We start from the raw sequence: 21,852 nt of genomic DNA on the forward strand, positions 1-21,852 counted from the left end.
TTGAATTACACATTACAGTATACATGTTAAATACTGGTACTCGGCTGCATCTAGTGATAATTAAAGCCGGCTCCAACATAGTTGGAAGAAAAGAGCTGATAGTTATACAAAATACGAAAGAATTTGAAACATTTAAAAACTCAAATCAAATATCAATGAATAAGCACTAGGCAAGTTCATTGGGCCCTTTAAAGATTACGATACATTATTAACCATAGTATTAATTAATCTAACTAGATAGAACAGATGTTTTATCATGTGTGTCAAAATTCCACTTTATAAAGCAAATGGCTCCTTGACGCTTATCCATGTGCTACAAAATAGGCCTTAACACTTACTTACCTATGACTATAGAAGTTAAAAATATCTTTGGATAACTTATGTATCTTTGGTCGACTCTCGCACAGTCATCTGATTCCAGAGTTTGTACTATGGTAACCAGATAACTGATCAATGTGTTATATATTACTTCTAACATACATGCTTATATAGATGATAATGAGGGAGAGGGACTCAATGCTGTGTCCACGCCATAGTAAAAAGTATAAAATTATTACATAAATCCTATTGACACATAATATGAAGAAACAAAAGCTCTGAATAAGTGGTCCACTGTTATTTAAAGTAACAGTTGTTCATAAACAGTTATCAAACTGTTTATGAATTCAACTATTGTAGGTGCATTTTCAAACACTGTCTGTATAACTAAATTGTTATCAATAGAGCTAATGCTACGCAATAGTTTGTAAACAATGGTGCCATTGAATGTTCTATGGTATTTCGTAGTTCTGTATGGCCCACCACAAAGTGTATTCAAGTAATTCATGTGTAGTAAACAATACTGCATTTCAACGAGCGTTTTTAAAATGGCTCCGTCGTATATCTCAGACAAATTAGCCTCTCTACGCATCAATTCCCTGTATAGAATTTTCGCTTCAAAAGAATCAGGCTCGGTAATACCACTTTCCTTTTTCCTCGCCGAAGTTTCTTTCTCAAACGCAAACTGTAACATCACATGACATATTATAAAGCAGTAAATCTCTTTCGTAACATCGACGTTATCTTTTTTACGTGCAAAATATGCTAGAGCAATAAATAACATTCTACTATCCACCGGCAATTGTTTCACCACGTGCAAGTCTATGTTATTCGCTCTTAGAAAATTCTCGAACAACTGATAACGACCTAAAGTCTCCCAGCCATTATCGAACACTGATTCTAAGCAATTATCATACTTTGGCCTTTTAATTTTAAGATCAGTATCTACCGTTATGTGATTCTCCGTATCTTGATAAACAGCAATAGCATTTGTTTTAAAGTTAGTCAGCAAGTTGTACGCATATTTAATAATGTCTATCGATACCATGATGCTGTCCGGAGGGCACGTGTCTTCGATGGCGTTGGAGCCTCGTAAAACTTTATGTTGGTATAAATTGATGTATGGTACTACAATTTTCTGTGTGGCGACTCCTTTCACGAACCACGAAACGTCATTGTTTAATGTGCGCCATTTGCGCTTGTCCAACAGATAGTCAGCAACATAGCCACCACGCACTGTCTGGATCTCTAACACTTTACGAACTTGATCCACGAATCGTGTATTATCATCTACGTTAAGAAAATCTGCTACATTCTTCAATACTTCATCTTCTTCATGGTCGGCGAGCCAATGCAGTAACTGTTCGTTCCTTATGTATAAGTTCGGATCCTTTAGATTCCACATTTCAAATAGACTATCAAAGTGTTTCTCAGGGAAAAACTTTGTGTCCGACAAAGCTGCGAAAATGGCAAACTTTTGAACATTTAATTTATATGCGTCGAGAAAATGCTGAATTTTATATATATTACACGTGATATATTTCTTAGATGTCGTTTCTTTCAAATTATAATAATTAATATAAGGAACACTGCTAAAACAATATTCGACATCGTTGCTGATCACAGGGCATTTCAATTTATGCGCTAAGGCAATGCAGTCATCTTTGGACTCGAACACGCATGTGGCGAAATCGACTTTCGCTTCTTCCAGAACTTGTTTGCAAATATCTGTTGTCATCACCGGATCATGGTAAGAGTTGAGTTCAGGATGAAAAGTGTTTGGTTTGAACTTCTTAATTTTCTTGTTTATATCAGTGTCCCCACCTTTGAAAACTACATAACATGTAACGTTAGCTTGCGTGAACATAGTGAGCAGTTTCCTCAGGCGTGCGGCGTACAGATCGGATTCGGCGCCAAACTCGTACCCGAGTCCCTGTTCCTTGTAAGTGTTGTAAAAGTAATTTTGTCCATCGATGACGACATCGCAATCTTTTAATTCGTACCTTTCTGATTTACTCCTTATCAAATTAGGAAACTGCATGATCCTCATCGTGAGATCTGAAATATAAAACAATTCATAACATTTCTACTTTAAATGTCTGCAGCGAACCGCTACTATGGCTTTTATTTTCTTTCACATATGGGCAGTGCTATAGGTCCTTAGTCATGTTAAATCAATTAAATACAACAATTTCTGTTATTCCTACATTTGCTACTGATTATCAAATGATTTAATATTAACAATTAATTTTATTAGCAAATTTTCATAGCCTGTACGTAATCAACTAGTGCGTAAAGTTCGTTCATTGGTCTCACATGTAATTCGATGTTCAAAACTAAAATTAATGAGAAAAAATGTTACTAGGTACCTACAATAAAGAAAACTCTTTCCTAGCTGCTTTAGGCAGGCGGCGCTCGCGACGCTGCCGGTCTGTTTAATGTAGGTACTTTGATCTACCCCGCCAGTGCCGCCCGAACCTGTGGCTTTGACACACTTACCGGTACATTCCACGCGCTAAAACTAATTTAAGTTAACCCCTCGCAAAAAGGACGCTAATTTTTTGTTTTTACTTTAGTTTTTAGTGCAATTTAATAGTAACAGTTAGTGTTTTGTGTAATAAAGATATAAGGTAGGTATATAAGTGTTATTGTATCATCATTGATGTAGGTATAAGCAAGGGTAATAATATATGCAACACCTGTAAGAACTTTGTATCCATCGAGCGAGATGGCGATCACAATAATCACGTAAAAAATGTTCCTACCTACTTATTATTGTGCATTGCTTTTTAACCGACTTTATCGATGATAAGCGCTCGAAGTGATAAGTAATGATTAATAAGTAACAACACATAAGTGATAATAACTTTTAAGTGGGTAGGTATTTCGCCGCACGAGATATCAGTGTCGTCACAGGATCGAGACGCGCCGGCGCCGAACTCGCGAGCCTTTCTATGCCGCCGCTGTTGCTCCAGCGTACGCGTAAGTAATAATTTGTTGTCATGGCGGGGTGATACGTATGAATGAATGTTTTACAGAGTGATAGGTACTGTTTTGATCACATTATTTTATTATTTAGTAGGTATGTGCAACATTTAACTTTTTATATAGCCAACTATGTTATTCTTGGTTTGTCACAGGACTACTAACCTCTAGTCCTCTACCCACACGTCGAAGGAAATAAGCCATGATAGGGGCTCGGCAGTCAGATTCAAAAATATTTTTTATTTATGTAAATGATAATATTTTTTTAATATTTTTGGACAACTCACACACGGTCAACTGATTCCAAACTAAGCAGAGCTTGTACTATGGTAACCAGTCAACTGATAAACATACTTATATACATCTAAATACATACTTATATAGATAAATTAATATCCAGGCTCAGAACAAATACTCGTGCTCATCACACAAACATTTGTCCCGGGTGGGATTCGAACCCGCCACACGCGGCGCTACGGTTATTGCGGCGAGGTGACCACTTAAACCACTGCGCCAAACGTGCAGTTAAAATGGTAAAAAAACTACGGCTAGAGCCTAGGATTGGATTGTAAAGAGAACCGTCTGTTCACATAATAGATAATTTAACTGTTTCAAAACACTCGGCTTGCAAAGTTTTTTCACTATCTATCCATCTTCTATTCATATCCACTAGCTGACCCTTCAAACGTTGCTTTGCCATGTAAATTAAAAAAAAATGTGTCACTAGGGTTATGAAAAGTAAATGTTGGCAGATTCTCAGACCTACTCAATATGCTCACAAAATTTCATGAGAATCGGTCAAGCCGTTACGGAGGAGTACGGTAACTAACATTATGACGTCGCACAGACTAAACTATAGAAGTTAGAAACATGGAATTTGGTCAAGGGGCGTATTTTATGACGAAATAGCATGAAACTTTATTTTTGGAATTTTCGTTTGAAATAAATAATAACGTGTTTAATTAAGTGTTTTTGTGTAGGTAGTACTTTATTCATTCTCAAAGTAAGATCGGTGAATGTGTTCTTGGGTAAGACCCACAAACAGTTTCCCAAAAACGTTTTTTAAATAATTCCCTAGCGGATTAAATTAGGGTATGAAAGTAATCTTTTATTTTTCCTAAGTTTTATGCGAGCGGAACCGCGGTCCACTAATAATAATATATTTCAATCACAGATATAATACCTATAATAATATAACTAAAAATGTACTCACGATTTATTTATCCTTCTTCGATTATTGAAACTACAGCTCTGCCTACACCTTCGGGTAAAACAGGCGTAATATAATATTTGTATGTAGGTACGTACTGAAACTTCGAACTGTGAAATTTCAATTTTGATGTAGGTACTAACTACAAGAAGAACGAGTGGTATAAACCGTTACCTCTAAAGCACTCCTTGTTATCGCTTTGCTGTCCTATTTATATATAGTCCTTGTGTGTTGCAGCAAATAACAAAATTGACATTTTACCAAGGACTTAGAAATATTTTTTTGTTTAGTCTTAATTATTTTTTTTTAATTTTTTTATTCTTTCTGTGTCCCACTGCTAAGCATAGGCATCTTCCTTGAATAATACAGAATTATATAAAACAACCAAGCTCAGTACAGATACTCGTGCTCATCACTCAAATATTTGTCGCGGGTGGGATTCGAACCCACCACCGTTACGGTTATTGTGGTGAGGTGACCGCGTTAAACTCTGCGCCAAACCAAATCGCCAAATTCCAATTGGTAGGTTTAAGAAATGTCATAATTCGTACCCGAACAATGTACTTGCAATATCAAGTGTAGCTACGCGTTCATCGGTACACTTTCTGGGACTTCCCCTAAAAACATTTCGCGTATAACTTCAGTCAGTGCATGAACCATTGCTTTTTTAGTATAAAAAATATAAATGTGATTACTGTAACTCTGCTGGGCATGGGTCTACTCCCGGTATGAGCAAGGGGTTAAGCCCAGGGAAATTTTTAGGGTTCCGTACCCAAAGGGTAAAGTCAGAACCCTATTATTGAGACTTCGCCGTCTGTCTGTACGTCTATCACCAGGCTGTATCTCATGAATCGTTATAGTTAGAAAGTTGCACTTTTTACAGATGGTGTATTTCAGTTTCCGCTATAACAACAAATATTAAAAAACAGTATGAAATAAATATTTAAGTGGGCTCTTATTTAATATGCATTTCTTTTGTCGTTTTTATTAATAGTAAACGCGACACCAAGTGGCACTTATGGCTTATTTTCAATCTCCCATTAGAACAATGAACACTTATAACTTTGAAAAATGTTATTGATGCACGCACGCACGATAGGACTCGGCCATCAGTGCGATTACAAAAATACATTTAATCCGTCGTTGTCCCACTGCTGAGCTAAGTTCAAGGAAGGGGGGTAATGGGAGACATACATACATACATATACACATACATACATATGTACATAAATACATACATATACATATATGTACATACATACACAAAATCACGCCTGTTATACCCCGGTGTGTAAAATACACATGCGTTTCACCCTTGACAGTTTTAGTCCCATGTAATAGGGGATGAACCTTTTACCATATACCGGGCTTCTTCTACCATATATCAAACTCCGGGCTACTAATTCAAACTCAAATTCTTTATTGCTTACTATTGAGAAATATTGTCATAATAATATAGGTAATAACTTTTAAGCTTTCGCGTTGCATGATAAATATTATAATAGTAAGTATACGGGAATTAGCGCGAACATGCATTTTACCTTGAAATGCCTAACGTTTCGGCGCAGGTTGCACTGATAGCGACAGATATTGTCACATAAATTGGAAAAGCCTTTGTTCGACCCAGGAATCGAACCCGAGATCTCATGATAAGCAGTCGCATTCACTACCGACCGCGGCCCAGAGGCAGTTTTGATAATTAATTATTATATGAAAATAATTTTGACTTAAAAAAATATTGATGAACCATTTTCTGCATCCCAACCTGTCTCAAATGTTAGCAATGGTTTATATGTGGTTTTCTATATCAAATACTAATGTAACACCTATGTACACCTATATTTTGGGTGAATAAATGGTTGAATTGTTCAATTTAATCATATATTTATGAAATCTGTCTCTGCCATGGCAAATCTTGACACCAAGTGCGACGTATATTTATATTTTTTGGGGGTTGTCTATATTAATGAAAATGAATATACCTAATAATACCTACACTTTAAAGCCTCACCCAAATGCATGTTCTCAAAATACTCGAATGTATCTATCTAATCAGCCCGTTTGCACCCACTGTTGAGTATAGGCCTCCCCCTCAGCACTCCGCTTTATACGGTCCCGCGGTTGTCTCATTCATTTCGGCCATTTAACAATGTTGTCCGATCATCTAGATGGAGGCCTCCCTTGAGACCTTCGCCCATTCCATGGCCGCCATTCATGATTGCTTTGGTCCACCTTCCATCTTCACGTCTAGCCAAATGTACTGCTCATTGCCACTTAAGTTTGTTTATCCACGTACCCACGTCTATGACTGCAAAATAAAACACTCGAATACAAAATGTTTAATAGAAACAGGGATTTCCCCCATTAAAGTAATCAGTGTGTAGGTATTATTATCCTATCGCAATTATTTGCTTCTTGTGACACATCAAAATTAAACGTCAATAATATTTGGGCTCTGTGGCACACCATATAAATTAAAAAACCCATCAAAAATTCGCTGCACCCGGGAATTAACCCGAGATCTCATGATTTAAATTACCGCTTACTGGACCATAGATTTTAACTGTCACATTTTATTTCCAACTTACTATTGCCCGCGACCTCGCCTGCGTGGTTTGTGACTTTATTTTCGTATTAACTTTCATCCACTATTTTATCCCCTTGGAGATAGAATTAGTAAAAATCCTTTCTTAGCGGATGCATACGTTAATTGGGTTGTGGAAGTTCGATAATCGCTCCATGTAAGGTCTGTCTCTGGAAGCCGACTCCAACATAGTTGCAAGAAAGGCTAGGCTGATCGCATACTATCGCATACTAATATTTTAAAGCCGAAGAGTTTGTTTGTTTGTTCGAACGCGCTAATCTCAGGAACTACTGGTCCGATTTGAAAAATTCTTTCAGTGTTAGATAGTCCATTTATCGAGGAAGGTTATAGGCTATATATCATCACGCTACGACTAATATGAGCAGAGTACCAGTAAAAAATGTTACAAAAACGGGGAAAAATTTGACCCATTCTCTCTTTGTGACGTAAGCGAAGATGAGCGGGTCAGCTAGTATATGATATATATTGTAGTGAATCTCCTCTATTGTTTATCAACGTAACCGGCACGCGGGTACATCTCTATTGTTTCTCAACGTAACCGGTGTGCCGGTACATCTCTAGTTCTCACTCACTCACTCTCCCACACCAGCGCGCGCTTCATTAGTTTTAGAGGTTATATGTCATGCGAATAAGAGAGTCAGATTGGCGCCTCGACATATTAGTTTATATACTCAACTAGTCATATTAGTTTATGTGTATTGTGTACTGTCCTCCTCTTCAATATAATTGAATGTAATACGTACACAAACCCTATATTAATCACAATAAACAAACTACTTACAAGATTACACCTAGATGCAATGATTAGATAATGCATACTTATGTATAACTAGAGGCCGCCCGCGACTTCGTCCGCGTGGAAGCCCTTCCCGTGTAAATCCCAATCCCTCGGGTACTCCGGGATAAAAAGTAGCCTATGTGTTATTCTGGGTCTTCTGCTAGCTACATACCAAATTTCATCGCAATCAATTCTGTAGTATTTGCGTAAAAGAGTAACAAACATCCATACATACATACAGTCATACATATATAAAAACTTTCGCATTTATAATATTACTAGTATATTAGTAGGATGGCCGTCTACTGACTGCCTCTATGGCGCGGCCGGTAGTGCGACTGCAACGCAGGGGTACCGGGTTTTAATCTTGAGTCGTTCTAAAAACGGATTCCTGAGATTTGGCTGCCAAGAAATGCTACGTGAATTGCCCGGAGTTAGGAAGTTAAGGTTAAGTTAACTGTTAAGCTCCGGCCTTGACTAAAATAGTGAGGGAATAGTGTACTCGTGTAGAGTGTAACTACTATCAATACTTTAATTCACTTATAAGAAACATTTTTTATACAATCGATTATTTAATTATGAAAAGAATTCAAAGAATCTTGTTTAATGTTTCCATGAGTCAGTTTCACGAACCAACTAAATGTGGTATATGTGGTGGCTGAATTATGAAACCACAAAACGAAATAAACACAAATAAAACCACAAATTCAATACCGTTTTTCGAATTTATTTTTACATATTAGATGATTAATACGTACAGTCTTGGGAATATAAAAAAAACGTTGCTATAATTTACAACAAATTGAATGTTATTGATTGACGTTCGACAACAAACGTCAATACATATATATATATACACTTAAAATGTAAAAAATAAAATTAAACCGTGTCATCGCTTCGTAGCCATGTTTCACCATACATAGTACTTAAATATTAAATTTATTTACATAGGAATTATTTTAATGAGCATTTATTTAATGCCACATTTATTTTTATCTCAAAATAATGTTATATTAACTTGAAAAGATGGTACTTTTATCAATAAATATTCTTTAGTATTTTTGTCTAATTTATACAATTATTTTTAGCTATCTATTGTAGTGGCAACATTTATTATTTCAATTAAATAAGTGTATTTTTGAGTTAGTTATATTAAAAAATTGATGTAAATATTTATAAAGTTTCATAAAAAAATGAATGTTTTTATTTTTTATTAATTATTTCAATTCAGTAAGATCACTTGTGGCAGGACTCTGGCTAGGGATGCCAGGTTATATATATAACTGAAATTCCAGTTTTATATACAACTCCGAAAATGTTTTTTTAGTATTACTAACTCAGAGAATACACATTAACATATCTACACAGATATATTTTTGATCATTCAATATTACAACGAATACAAAATTGGGTAAAACTATAAAATAACAATGGCAGTGCCTAAGGTTTCTATAGGCAAGTGCAGGCAGAATTTTTTTACATCATTCTTTATAATATTTACTGCCCAATAGTTTGCCTAAGTTACCTTTCGACTAGGCAGAATGTACTTTAGCAGATTTCGGGAATTCTTATATGGTAACACTTATGGACAATTTTTTACAATTTAGTAGGGAAAATCTGTAACTGGATAAATATTATCTGACAAATAATTATTATAATAGATATGACAAAATGACACGTAGAATATTTAGATCAGAAAATCAACTGATATAAATATTTTTTATATAAATTGAATAGGTATAGTTAACTGAATTATAAACACAGTGACATTTTGCAATGAATATTAACAACATTACCTCAATTAAATTCTGATGTTTATATTTTTATTTGCATTAGGTCTGAGGTGCTATTATTAAAATTAATTGTAAAATGACAAAATTTTACTTTTCAACATCTAGACCAAATGCTGAAAGTACACAATAATACTTAGAATTATTTTGATAATATTCTTAACATTAAATATGGACAGATTGTTTCAAATAAAATGTTTTATTGATATCACATACATTTAATCTTCATTAAATACTAAAAAACAGATTATGATGCTGTCTATTCTATGATCTATATGAAAATTATATTTTTTTATCTGGCAACAAAAAATATATGGCAGGCGGTTAAATTCGAGGATTTTGAAATTATGTTTTCATCTGCTATTTTTTTTAAACCAGGCTTGTCTAAACGTAATCTCAAAAGTTATATTTTTACATAGACCGTAGAAACTAAAAAATAAGCTATATACAAAAGGCCGTTATGTCTTACTTCCTTACATAATACGTGATATTCCTAACATTTACAATTTTACATGATTTTGATTCGACACCGTCAAATGAGTCATGGCTTAAAAAATGATCGTTTTGTCGAGACTTGATACATATGTTACGTTAAATTAGAGGCCGTTATATTCAAAAATAATCAGTATGAACTGTACAGTTAAGAGTAATTAAGTTACTTAAATAAAAATAGCTTTAAAATGCTCTTTTGCTTCGAGGCGATATCGTTCGCGAAATGGTTGATCTCTATATCAGTCCACGAGTCTGATTCAACAACTCTGTGTCTGATGTTTACTTAAGAGTACACTGGCATCGACGCTATCAATACAAACTTGATATTAGCAATCAGCCAGACAGTAAATATTATCAAAAACTGAGTTCTGTCGTATACGACAGATTTATGGTAAATCAGGTAGACGGTTGAGGGTTCGGTGAAGGGTCTTTCATGGAACGGATCCTGAGGAATCCGTCTTGGGTTACTAGCATACTGTTCCCTTCGTTGGGTATTTCGTCCTGAGGTTGGGAGTACGAAGCCTCGTAGCTACAGTTCCTGGGAGCTGGCTGAGGGGTACCTCCCAACGCGCAAGGATACCCTCTCTCGTTAGGATCCTCAGAGAATCCATATAAGTCAGTAGACTTCGGCCTATCAGGGAAACCGTTGCCCTTACCACGCTTTTGGCTTCCACTGGAATTGACCATGGAAGTCGACGGAGAATTTCTTCGCTGCGAGCTCCTGATCTGCTGGCACGGATCGTTACTATAACTCCTATTAGGATTCAAGGTCTGGATTCCGGAAGCGTGGTAAGAGGCATTCTCTGTATTATAATTCCCATATTCGTCGGGCGAATGGGGCTGATGGTAATGGTGGCCGATGGACGAATCATAACCCATAGTCATGCAGTTCTGAACGTTCTTGTTCTTCGCTCGGTGCTTCTTGCGAGGGTTGCTATTGGTCCTAGAGGAAACCCTGTCATAGGACATGTGCTTAAAGTTATGGGAACTGCGATTGGAGCCACCATTATAGTTTTGGTTCTTGATGTCTCTGATGAAATCGCTGTTGCTACCGTATTGAATGACATTATATTCGTGGTCTAAAGGATCGTCGCCTTGAAGAGACTGTATCGCAGGGTCGCAGTTGGAATAATGATCATCTGACGCCGATTCTATTCCATTGTAACCCGCCATGTTTGGGTGGTGCTTTATCAGGTGGTTGGTCACACCCTGGCTGGACGTGGCGTTGCTTGATTCAGTAGAGCTGCTATGTCCAGCGTTTGCGATCGAACTGTGTCCTGAATAGTTCTCAGTCCCCGAATTGTTGTCGCAGTTCCCAGTCAAAGTGTTTAGTTGGAACCTCTGATGGTCTATGGCTGGCCCACAACACGGCTCGTTCATCGGCATGTTGGGGTGATGGCCAGTACTCTCGTAAATTGGTTTACCGGTTCTCATGGTATATGTATGGAGGTTGGTGTTAGTATTGCAAATAGCTGGATAGTCTGACTCGAACTGTTCGTTGCTAGAGCCAGCTCCGCACGCAAAGAGACCGAGACCTGATATCTTGTGGCCGTCCGCTTTTTCATGCGGTAGAGCGACTCCAACCTTCAGACTTATTACCCAAGAAATGAGTGCTACTATCGTGACCTCCAAAAGTCTCATGGAAAACTGATAACCCCATTGGAGCCAGTCGAACTTGGTCATGTTCACTTGATTGATACCAAATATACCAAAAATCTGCAGAGCAGCCATTAAAATAAAAAGCAACGCTGTCGCTAATTTGATCTGAATGGCATGTTGCAAATTCTGGAAACCGTTAATATACGTGTGACTCTTCTTCTGAAGGACAGATTTGAGCATTTTATATACATAGAGGTAGCACAAGCCTAACGTGAGGCATGCTATTATAAATATTATTTGACACGTAAGACCTAATACCCTCTTTTCGACGCCGTGCGTGTTTCTACTAATTGTATTACTACTTTCAAAGATATGCAACATTAAACACGACAACAAGTGGAGACTCCCACCTATGATAATAATCCTAGGACGTAGAAGGAATGAACAGCAAGTATTCTTAAAGTTACTGCTATTTGTGAGAAGGAATAGTATGATACAAGCAAATGCTATGCTGAGGAAGATCTCGGGGATGTGGAGGAGAATCTCACTGATGAATTTCGGGAGAGAATTATTGATGTTGTAAGGATCGTAGCACATGTAAAATATCCTTAGGAGGCATACAAGAACTAATATTAAATGTAGTATTATAAAATAGTATTGGGTAAATAAATGCGTGTACTTATTATAGCAAAATATCTTAAATATGGAATAGACCGCCAGGATTGTGAACATGACAGTCGCTAAGTATATGTGGAGGTTCCATGCGAATGGCCACGCAGCTCCCGGCCTTTGGATAGGTCCGTTGTTCTTAGGATCCTGTTTGAGGATCTTCTTGTCTGAGTTCACATTAGCCAGGTTGTGATATCTCTCCGTTGACATTTCAGGGTCTTTCAGCTCAAACCCAATGGTAGTAGCAGGAGTATAGTCGTCCCGCCTACTATCATTTCTGTCTGTCTGTTTATTCGTCGCGTATTGGAGATTTCGTCTGGTATTCGTTTCTCCATTTTGGTCTCCAATTAAAGGTCTATCTAGATTGTTCATTTCGGGGTCTAGGACAGCTAAAACTGAGCCTTCAGTGGATGAGTCTCTGGTGGAATCACTAAGAGTGACACCTGCATCCTTAGTGACGTAGATGTCGCTCTTGGAAGTCTTGTCTTGAGTGTGTTGAGGTTTGGCAGTGACAGTGCGTAGGAGGACGTCTGGGATGTCCTCTTTCCTCCCGTTTGAGCCGGAGAGAATTCTGGATATGGTGGGGATATTGAGCGAGTTAGGAACGAAGTCTGTGAAGTTGGCCTGGTCCGTGCCTGGCTGCTTTATATCGCTATCTAGCTCGTCCGGCTGGAAAATAGAAATTGTATTTATTAGAAATCATTATGAAAAATAGTGAGAAGCTTATCAAACTGGCTAAATATGAAGGTATTTTTCTTACGTTAAAGTCTTTGAGAGGTATGCTTTATTATTTTCGTAGCAAGGAAAGGTTTATTGATCTTTAAGTAAATCGCTAGGCGAATTTGGTGCCATTGCCGCATATGTGCTAAGGTCATAAAAGGGGTGACCTTACCTTATGACTGGGGGTGTTCAAAGCTTTCTTTTTCTGCGGTTCGATGCCCGCCGGCGGCTGCGGGGGTGCGGGCGGGGGGGCCGGCACTTGTGGTGACGATGTCTCCTGGAGTAGACGTAATTAATATTAATTAATATTGTATATTGTATTTCTCTGCCTCCCGCTATGGGAAAAGGCTGGATATTATAAATGTATGTATGTAATTTTACATTGCACTTGTTATACCCAAAAATCGGTGTACCCCCACAATTCGCAATTTACAATTTTAGTCCATGCAATAAGGGGCAAGCTAAAAACCTCATTGCACGTCTGTATTACAGAGTGTAGGCAGGGGGGTAATACACCCTGGCTTCGCTATTTACGCACTATTAATCGAGCTTATTGCACATTACCCACCTCCGAGCAACTATTACGAAATTCTAATAGTATTTGCCCAACACAAGACTCGAACTCGAGACTTCAGCGTTGGAATGTTATTCACTACCGCGCCAACAACGGAGTATTTCAGAGTACATTAAACAAAACACACACGGGGCATGTTATTATTTCCATAAATATTCACACAACGGGTTCGCTACAAACCATGTACATTCTGTCGACTGATCAAAGGAAAGCTGAACAAAGAATAACTCAATGTGGCGTTTATTTTGGGTGACAACAACTCATTTAGGAATCTACTCAAATATATACGATATAATGTCATGTTTTTTATCTTTATCATAATAAGTATTTATTTAGACTTCTTGATTTTAACTGCACGTTTGGCGCAGCGCTTTATAGTCACCTCGCCGCGCCGCGTGTAGGCTTAGAACAGATATTCGTGCTTAGCACACAAATATTCGTCCCGGGGAGGTTTCGAACCCAAGACCTCGTATATACTACTGATAGCGCAACAGAGGCATAAATCATCATAATTAAACATCAATAAAAGCTGTTTCGCGTGTTGCTCTATATTTATATTTTTGTATATGAGTATGAAGAATTTGGGTAGCGGCAAAATGCGCCCGCAACATTGGTTATGGAGGACAAAATGGATACATAAGTTATGTTATTTTAACATACCTGCCCAGGAGGTCTGATGGGTATTCTGTCATGGCCGGGCCCGAGAGATGGCGGCGGAATAGGCCTTCGATTGAGATAATTGTTCCCGTCTGTGTTTGTGCCTGAAAAGTCATAAATTTAAATAAATTGTTTGCAACATGGCGATGAGGGGTCTAGTAGCGTTAGAATTCTTGTGACCAGTCGAACCTGTACAACAAAGTCGAAGCTTGTAAAAAACTTTACTAAGTTTATGTATCCTATATTAACTCACTCAATTTTAAGTAACGCCGGAAAGTTTTCTTTGCTTCTGTAACTATGACGGACAGAACACGTAATTGTCAGGTAATTTATTCCCTTCACAAGGACTAGCTATGCCCTCTTTCCGGAGGGAGGCTTTTGCCCAGCAGTGGGAAAATGATGAGTGTAAGTGGGAAGAAATTCTCTATAGTTACTTAAAATAGGTAAATAGTTCATATAAAATCTCACCTCTAAGGGTAGGCTTGTCAGCAAAGGGGTTTCGGTACTCGGGAGGTAAAGGGGGCGTGAAGAAAGCTCTGCCGGGGGGAGCGTACGAGGGGACTGCTGCTCCTCCGCCCACCCCCGCGAGTAGAGCCGCGCCGTGATGTTGTGGAGGCCTGAAAGAAAAGAAAAACATATTTTCAATATTCAGTCACTAAGTGCTATTTGTAAATAACTTTGATGTAAGTGTCAATCATCAATCACAATTCGACTGTTTTACTAAACACTTCTCACGATAGTACCCATAAATCTATGTACATTAGTACATACATACAAACATAATATCACGCTTTTTTCCCATTGGGGTAGGCATGGACCAAAGAACGCCTCTTCGAACGATCCTTACAAACTTCCCTTGCCTCATTCACATCCGTACACCTTGTCATACAGGACCATCGGTTACGAGTACTACGCAACTGACCTTTTAGTAGTCTATGTATTTAAACAAAAGGGTTACCAATTATAATCTTAATGCCCGTCATCAAAAAGGTTTCGTACGTAAATACAGTCAGATAGATTATCGCATTTATAACATTAGTACGAAATGTTATATTTGTTCTGAAATAGCAATAGGCTCGATCTATAACAGTGGTTCCCAACCAGTGGTCCGTGGAAGTCGAAATATATTATGGTCCGAGAGTGACTTTAAAATTTTATATTCTCGGGATGTGTATATATATATTCGCTTAGCCTTTGTTCCAAACTGTGTTGGAGTCGGCTTCCAGTCTCACCGGATGCAGCTGAATACCAGTGTTTTACCTGGAGCGACTGCCTATCTGACCTCCACAACCCAGTTACTTAGGTATTAACACGATAACACTTTATTTTTAATATACTTACATAGTGGTCCCTGTTAACAAGAATAATATAAAGATGGTCCTGGACTAAGAAAGGGTTGGGAATCCTCGACCTACAACATGGGACTTACTTTGTTACTGGTGAAACGTGGGTGTATTTCATACACCCGTATCTACACCTTCGGGTAAAACATGTATGATATTATGTATGGATAGTATGTAATATTAAAATTCTAGCCACATCGATTGATTGTGTAATGTAAATGTTACAAACATAGAATTTGTATGAGTTTGTAAGTAAAGTCACGTACAATAATGCTCATCACATGTCCTAGGTATTTAGTTCCTTGTACAAGCAAAAATATACACTAGCTATTTTTTTAATTGCACGTTTGGCGCAATAGTTAATGTGGTTACCGTAGCGCCCCATGTGATGGGTTCGAATCGCACCCGGGACAAATATTTGTGTGACGAGCACAAGTATCTGTTCTTAGCCTGGTTATTAATATATCTATGTAAGGATGTATTTAGAAGGATAAATATTATTAAAAGTATGTTCAGTTATTTGGTAACCATAGTACAAGCTCTGCTTAGTTAGGAATTAAAAGATTGTGTGTAAGTTGTCCAATGATATCTTTACAATATTTTCACAGAAAGACGTCTAAAATGTTTGCACGTAATTTATATAGGTATATTAAATGCTGTCTCTGTGGCGCGGTCGGTAGTATATGCGACTGCGGTGCGAGAGGTCTCGGGTTCGAATCCTGGGTCGGGCCAAAAAGTCTTTTCTGAGATTTTCTGTTAAGAATTTCCTAGAGATTGCCCGGAGTTAGGAAGTTGAGGTCGAAGACCTTCGTGCCTCGGAGAGCACGTAAAGCCGTCGGTCCTGCGCCTGACCTCTCACTGGTCGTGTCGGTTATCCGTCCCACCAAACTATGAGACTGATGGAATAGAGAGTGTACCTGTGCATTGTGCACACACTTGGACACTATAAACAAAGTCCTGCACAGATGGCCAGTTTCAATGAAACTGACCGCCGTAGCCGTATATCGGCTAGGAGGACATTATTATTATTATTAAATACAAGGCAACGAGAGATATCTTTGTAAAGGTCTAATTTTAACATAAAATACGCTATTGTTCGCAAAGTTCCGAATTGGATTATATATTTTCATTTTTACACACGATTGTTTTAGACAGGTTAAAACATAAGTGAAATATGTTTTATGTGCTTTCGTGGAATTTTTTAAACGAAAATCTGTGAGCAAACATTACATCGATATCGCGTACGATATTTTTCCAAATGTCATTGAACCCAAATGTCTAGTTTAGTTAGACCCCGTTTCTAGAACACTTTAAACGTATTGGGAGATCAATATTTAAGTCACTCAGTTTGTTATGGAAATGTCAGACTTTGGCAATGTGCCATAGCTTGGCCATTCAGTTAGCTTTATTTTGAGTACGCAAACCGCATTTTAATGAGTCTAGAAAAAACAAGAATTTGATTTTAAATTGTTTTCTCAACCTGTTGACGACGGTAAGTAATACAATAAGATTTTTTGCTTTGCGTATGTATCAATTTTAAGGTCCAGCAAAATACACAAATATATTTATTTATTATAAATAAATATAGTAAAATGCCAATGGAGAGCGATATCAGCCGCTTAAATAATTCGCTAATAGATGGCGTTACAAGCGCATTGCAGATTACTATCTCATAATTACTGAGATTACCATTGTCTTTTGCGATTAAAAAACCCATCAAAATAGTTTTGTTGGTTTTACATAACACAGCAGTCATTAAATACAAAACAATAGTCCATAAAAACTCGCTAAATATTCATACGATACTAAATGAATTATACTACTCGTCACGAGATGGCAGCACAAGTTAGTAAAAATAAATATGAATAAAAGATTTTATCTACATTTTATTATAAAAATGCAATATTTTTATGTCAATGTCAAAGTGTAAGTGTTGTTTTTTTCAACGTTAAGCTCAAAACATAACTTACAATACGGTTTGGATCTCTTTATTTTTTTTCAATAAAAGAAATATTATGTACATAAATTGTCTAGTGACTGGTTTCTAAGTACGTTTAGCGGTAGTTTAAATAAACTACTACTATTAAAACTACTATTTAAATAATATATAAACTACCGCTAAATGTACTCAGAAACCGGGGGTAAGTATATTAATGTTAACTTTGGCTAACTCAAATTTGTTCATTAACCTAACTTTTGATATGAATGTAATAAATAAATCAATTTCTAACATTTCTCTTTTAACTTATACCAAGGGTTAAAGTGGAATTATGGACTTTGACAGCCCGGTATTATTCCCTCAATCAGGCTTATATCCTGTATTAAAACATTGACAATCCCTATTTTCAACACTTCAACACAATCTTCTTGTGTGAAATATTTCACTGCTAAATCACTGAACCTTTTTGACGAAACTTTGAAATTGAAATCTATTGTAAATTGTGTGTATCTGTATGTATGCTTGTACGAACATAGCGGGTGACGATGACGTAACAACGAAGGGGTTCTTCGTTTTTGTTGAAAATTTCTTCTGTATCTATTTTTCGCATCCTAATAATTAGTTTGTGGCTATATTCAGGCACACAAATTTAAATGCTTGTACTAAACAACATCTCTGTTTTTTATGCGATTCGTTCGCTGTTTACTTTGCGATTATGCGAAACTTAAATCACAAAACTGATTACAAACACGATTAGTCGTGAGTCGTGCCCTTTGTAACTCTTGGCGATTTGCATAATCGCACTAACTTGAGTTTACCAACGACTTATAAGTCGAGAGTGGGGCTACGGGAACAGCGAGCGGAGATTATGTGTTCTCTATTACAATATAAGTACAATATATCTACATTTACTTGGTCTATACTGTATAACCCTTTTTTTTAGCAAGCAAGATAATTTATAAAGCAAGGGCAAGGGTCTCCTCCCAAACGAGGGGGAGGGGTTAGGCCTTGAGTCCACCAAGCTGGCCAAGTGAGGGTTGGGGACTTTGCATGCCCTCAATAAATGTATTAAACAAATTTTTAGGCATGCAAGGTTTCCTCACGATGTTTTCCTTCACCGTTAGAGCAAGTGATAATTATTTCAAGAAATAAATATATTTAGACCACTTACACACGATCATTCGATCTGAAACTTAGCAGAGCTTGTATATTTGTAACCAGACTGAAACGTATCGGCTATCATGATGTACAATAGCAATAATTTCCATAAAAGAAAGTACAATTTAAAATAAAATAGAGTTTACTAATTGCTGATGATGTCTTATAGCTGGGCAAGGTTCTTCCCGGAATGAGGGAGGGTTTAGGCCTTGAGTCCACCACTCTGGCAAAGTGTGGGTTGGGGACTTGCCACTTACATAATAAAAGTCGCTCGCAGTTTTAGTGGCCTCCTAATTCTTGTAAAACTTTTATTGTCACGTATTTTATTAAAGCTGTTAATTCTTCTGAACAATTGAAGGTCATAGTTTCATTTATATTCAGTTCAAACACTCTACGGTTTAATTACTGGGGAATAGATTAAAACTTGTTTGAGAAATAAGGTGCTTTCATCATCATCAGGGTGCTTTAATAGTGTTATAACTCAGGTAACTGGGTTGTGGAGGCCCGATAGCCCAAACTCCGAGCTGCTATATTAAGAATTATAAATAAATCAATAAATTTAACCCATTAATGCCTCACTGCTGGGTCTCCTCCCGTAATGTGGGAGGGGTTAGGCCTTGAGTCCACCACGCTGGCCAAGTGCGGGTTGGGGACTTTGCTTTACTTTTTTATATAATATAAAAAAATATCGCCAAATGTGTTATTAAACGCAAACAATTAGACGCATAACGCATTGTTTTAGTAAAACGGTTTTCAAGTACGAGATAGTAGAGAAAAATAACGATGTAATGAAAATTTGTGAGCTGCACAGCTTAGTATTCAAATAGAAATAAGAAAACCCCAATACATTCCCGATGGATGAATATACCTCACTTATCAAATAGTTCCCTTTTAAAAATCTCGAGTCTTTTCATAATAAGTTACTAAACTAAAGTGGTTATTAAACTTTGAAAGCTACTGTTCGCAAGTTCAGAAAATTTACAATCGATATTGGCGGTGATTGATCGAGTGAACGATAAAAGCGAATTATCTCGAAGTAAAATAGTAGAGAGAAAAAACAACAACCTGTATATACATATTTATAAACAGGGTGTTGTATTTTTCTTGATTATTAAAATGTATTTTTTTGCTGTATTTAAGAATACACGTTTAGTATTTAAAGATTTATCATTTTAGATATGTTTAAGTTATCTATCATTTGTAGAAATCTTTTTTCTTAAATTAATTTATTGGTAAAAGTTGAGATAACAATGTCTACAAAAAATACATTAAGAAAACGTATAAAAACTCGATGGAATTACTTCGAGTAATCAGTTCAGTACTTTTAGGGGTTGTCCAACAATCAAGTCGTGATTTTTTACTCCCAAACTATGATACATAATGATTTTTTTAATATTGTTTTTTTTGTCCCCTAGCCCTACTCAAAATCATGTGTATTTAGTGGTAGATTTAATATTTTTTTTAATAATATTTGTAACAAGTCGGGAAACATGCTATTTTTCAATCAAAGAAAATTAAAAATTGATTTTTACCTTATTTATTGAAGTTTGGTGACAATTTCTGAGTATTTTAAGCTTTACGTGATTACAAACTTATCTCTTGACGAATAAAAACGAGAATTGTCGTAAGAATTGAGGTAACTTTTTATAAAGTTTCGCAGTAAAAAGACACATTAGTAAAAGTAATGTTTTCAAACTTAAATTATTCTTGAAATTGCTTTTAAGGGCCGACTGGATGAAGAGACAGTGAAAACACGCACTTAGAACCTCCCGCTAAATTGTAACATAGTTATGTGACAACAAATGCCTAAAGTGATGAAAATATTACCAGTTGTATTAAAAAAATCTTAAAAGTTGCGGTATAGAACTGATAGTGGAGAGGTCTATTACTATAATTTAAGGAAAACGAAACGTCGGACAAAAGTTCTGAAGATTCTAACCATCATTACATTTTGGTTTCACCAGGTTTGTTTGAGCGAAATTTTAAAGTGGTAGTATCAGAAGCAAAACTCGACTCAATAGCGGTTTTTTTTGTATGACTTTGACGCTATTGAATAGATAAACTACCGTTAAATGTACCTCAGAAACCGGGGGTGGGACAGACACATATTTACCGAACTTCGAAATTGAAACGAAACTTCGGATTTACGAAATATACTAGGGCTACAGGTATGTACAGTGTGGGTAGATCGATAGGCGTGTGTTTGTGTGAGAACAGACCTGTGAAGTTTTGAGAACTACAGGACATGCCAATGACAATGATTAACTTGTGCAGATAGCCACAGTAGTCTGTCGGACATACCGGAGCGTGTGACTATCATTAACATCCCATCAGTTTAGACGAGAAAGCGTAACAGACATACGAACTTCCGTATCTATAACAAAATACAGCTAAAGGCCTCTATCGTCAACATTTTTATCTTAAAAAATAATCAGTAAATCTATCTAATTTCCCTATCTCACGAGAAACATGCCATAACCTCAATTTAATTATATTTTCATGTAAATAAAGCGATAAAACCGTATATAAATAAGTATTAATGTTGGCGAATCAATAAAATCATGGGAAATGAGAATTTAAGATAACATGTGGAATTGTTGAACAGGTTTAACTAGAAGATAATTATCTAATTAATATATTTGTCGAAAAAATTATCTACATTGGTGTAGGGTTGTGGTTTTTATAAACATACATTTTAACACCATAGCTGTCTCACTGATGGGCAACGGTCTCCCCCCGTAGTGTAGGGAAGGTTGGATCCTAAATCTAAGACTGAAAGTTGTAAGGGAACAATAACTCTATATTTTGATAAATAGGATTAGGTTTTTTTCGCCCATGAATAATTTTAATGTCATCCTGTTTCCTTCACACAAAATTTCTCAAAAAGTTTTTTTTGCAATTTTTTTTAAAAAACTCTTGCACGGTTTACATTTTACATTTAATCGTTGGCGTCCTTAAACAAAACTAATCTTTCGTAAAAGATACAGCAATTTTACGATTTTAACGGACTCAAAC

At 36.6% G+C, this 21,852-nt stretch overlaps 2 protein-coding genes across 5 annotated transcripts in view; both read right to left on the reverse strand.

The window, feature by feature from the left end:
* Positions 1–12: 12 nt before the first annotated feature.
* On the reverse strand, positions 13–4,682 carry LOC142983795 (uncharacterized). The gene is made up of 2 exons (XM_076130860.1): positions 4,517–4,682; positions 13–2,376 (listed from the first exon to the last, which is right to left on the reverse strand). Exon 2 carries the CDS (start codon positions 2,366–2,368, stop codon positions 620–622), a length of 1,749 nt encoding a protein of 582 aa, XP_075986975.1. The 5' UTR covers positions 2,369–2,376; positions 4,517–4,682; the 3' UTR covers positions 13–619.
* Positions 4,683–8,602: 3,920 nt separating this feature from the next.
* LOC142983788 (uncharacterized) overlaps positions 8,603–21,852 on the reverse strand; it is a 631,218-nt gene continuing 617,968 nt past the window's right edge. For all 4 annotated transcript variants that reach the window (XM_076130846.1, XM_076130844.1, XM_076130845.1 and 1 more), the window contains 4 exons: positions 14,866–15,014; positions 14,401–14,501; positions 13,339–13,443; positions 8,603–13,115 (listed from right to left, as the gene is read on the reverse strand). In XM_076130846.1, coding sequence (XP_075986961.1) covers positions 10,575–13,115; positions 13,339–13,443; positions 14,401–14,501; positions 14,866–15,014 — 2,896 coding nt within the window. In that variant the 3' untranslated portion in view covers positions 8,603–10,574. The remainder of the gene's footprint in view (positions 13,116–13,338; positions 13,444–14,400; positions 14,502–14,865; positions 15,015–21,852) is intronic.

Source organism: Anticarsia gemmatalis, chromosome 25, assembly GCF_050436995.1.
Source record: "Anticarsia gemmatalis isolate Benzon Research Colony breed Stoneville strain chromosome 25, ilAntGemm2 primary, whole genome shotgun sequence".
NCBI classification, from domain to species: Eukaryota; Metazoa; Arthropoda; class Insecta; order Lepidoptera; family Erebidae; genus Anticarsia; species Anticarsia gemmatalis.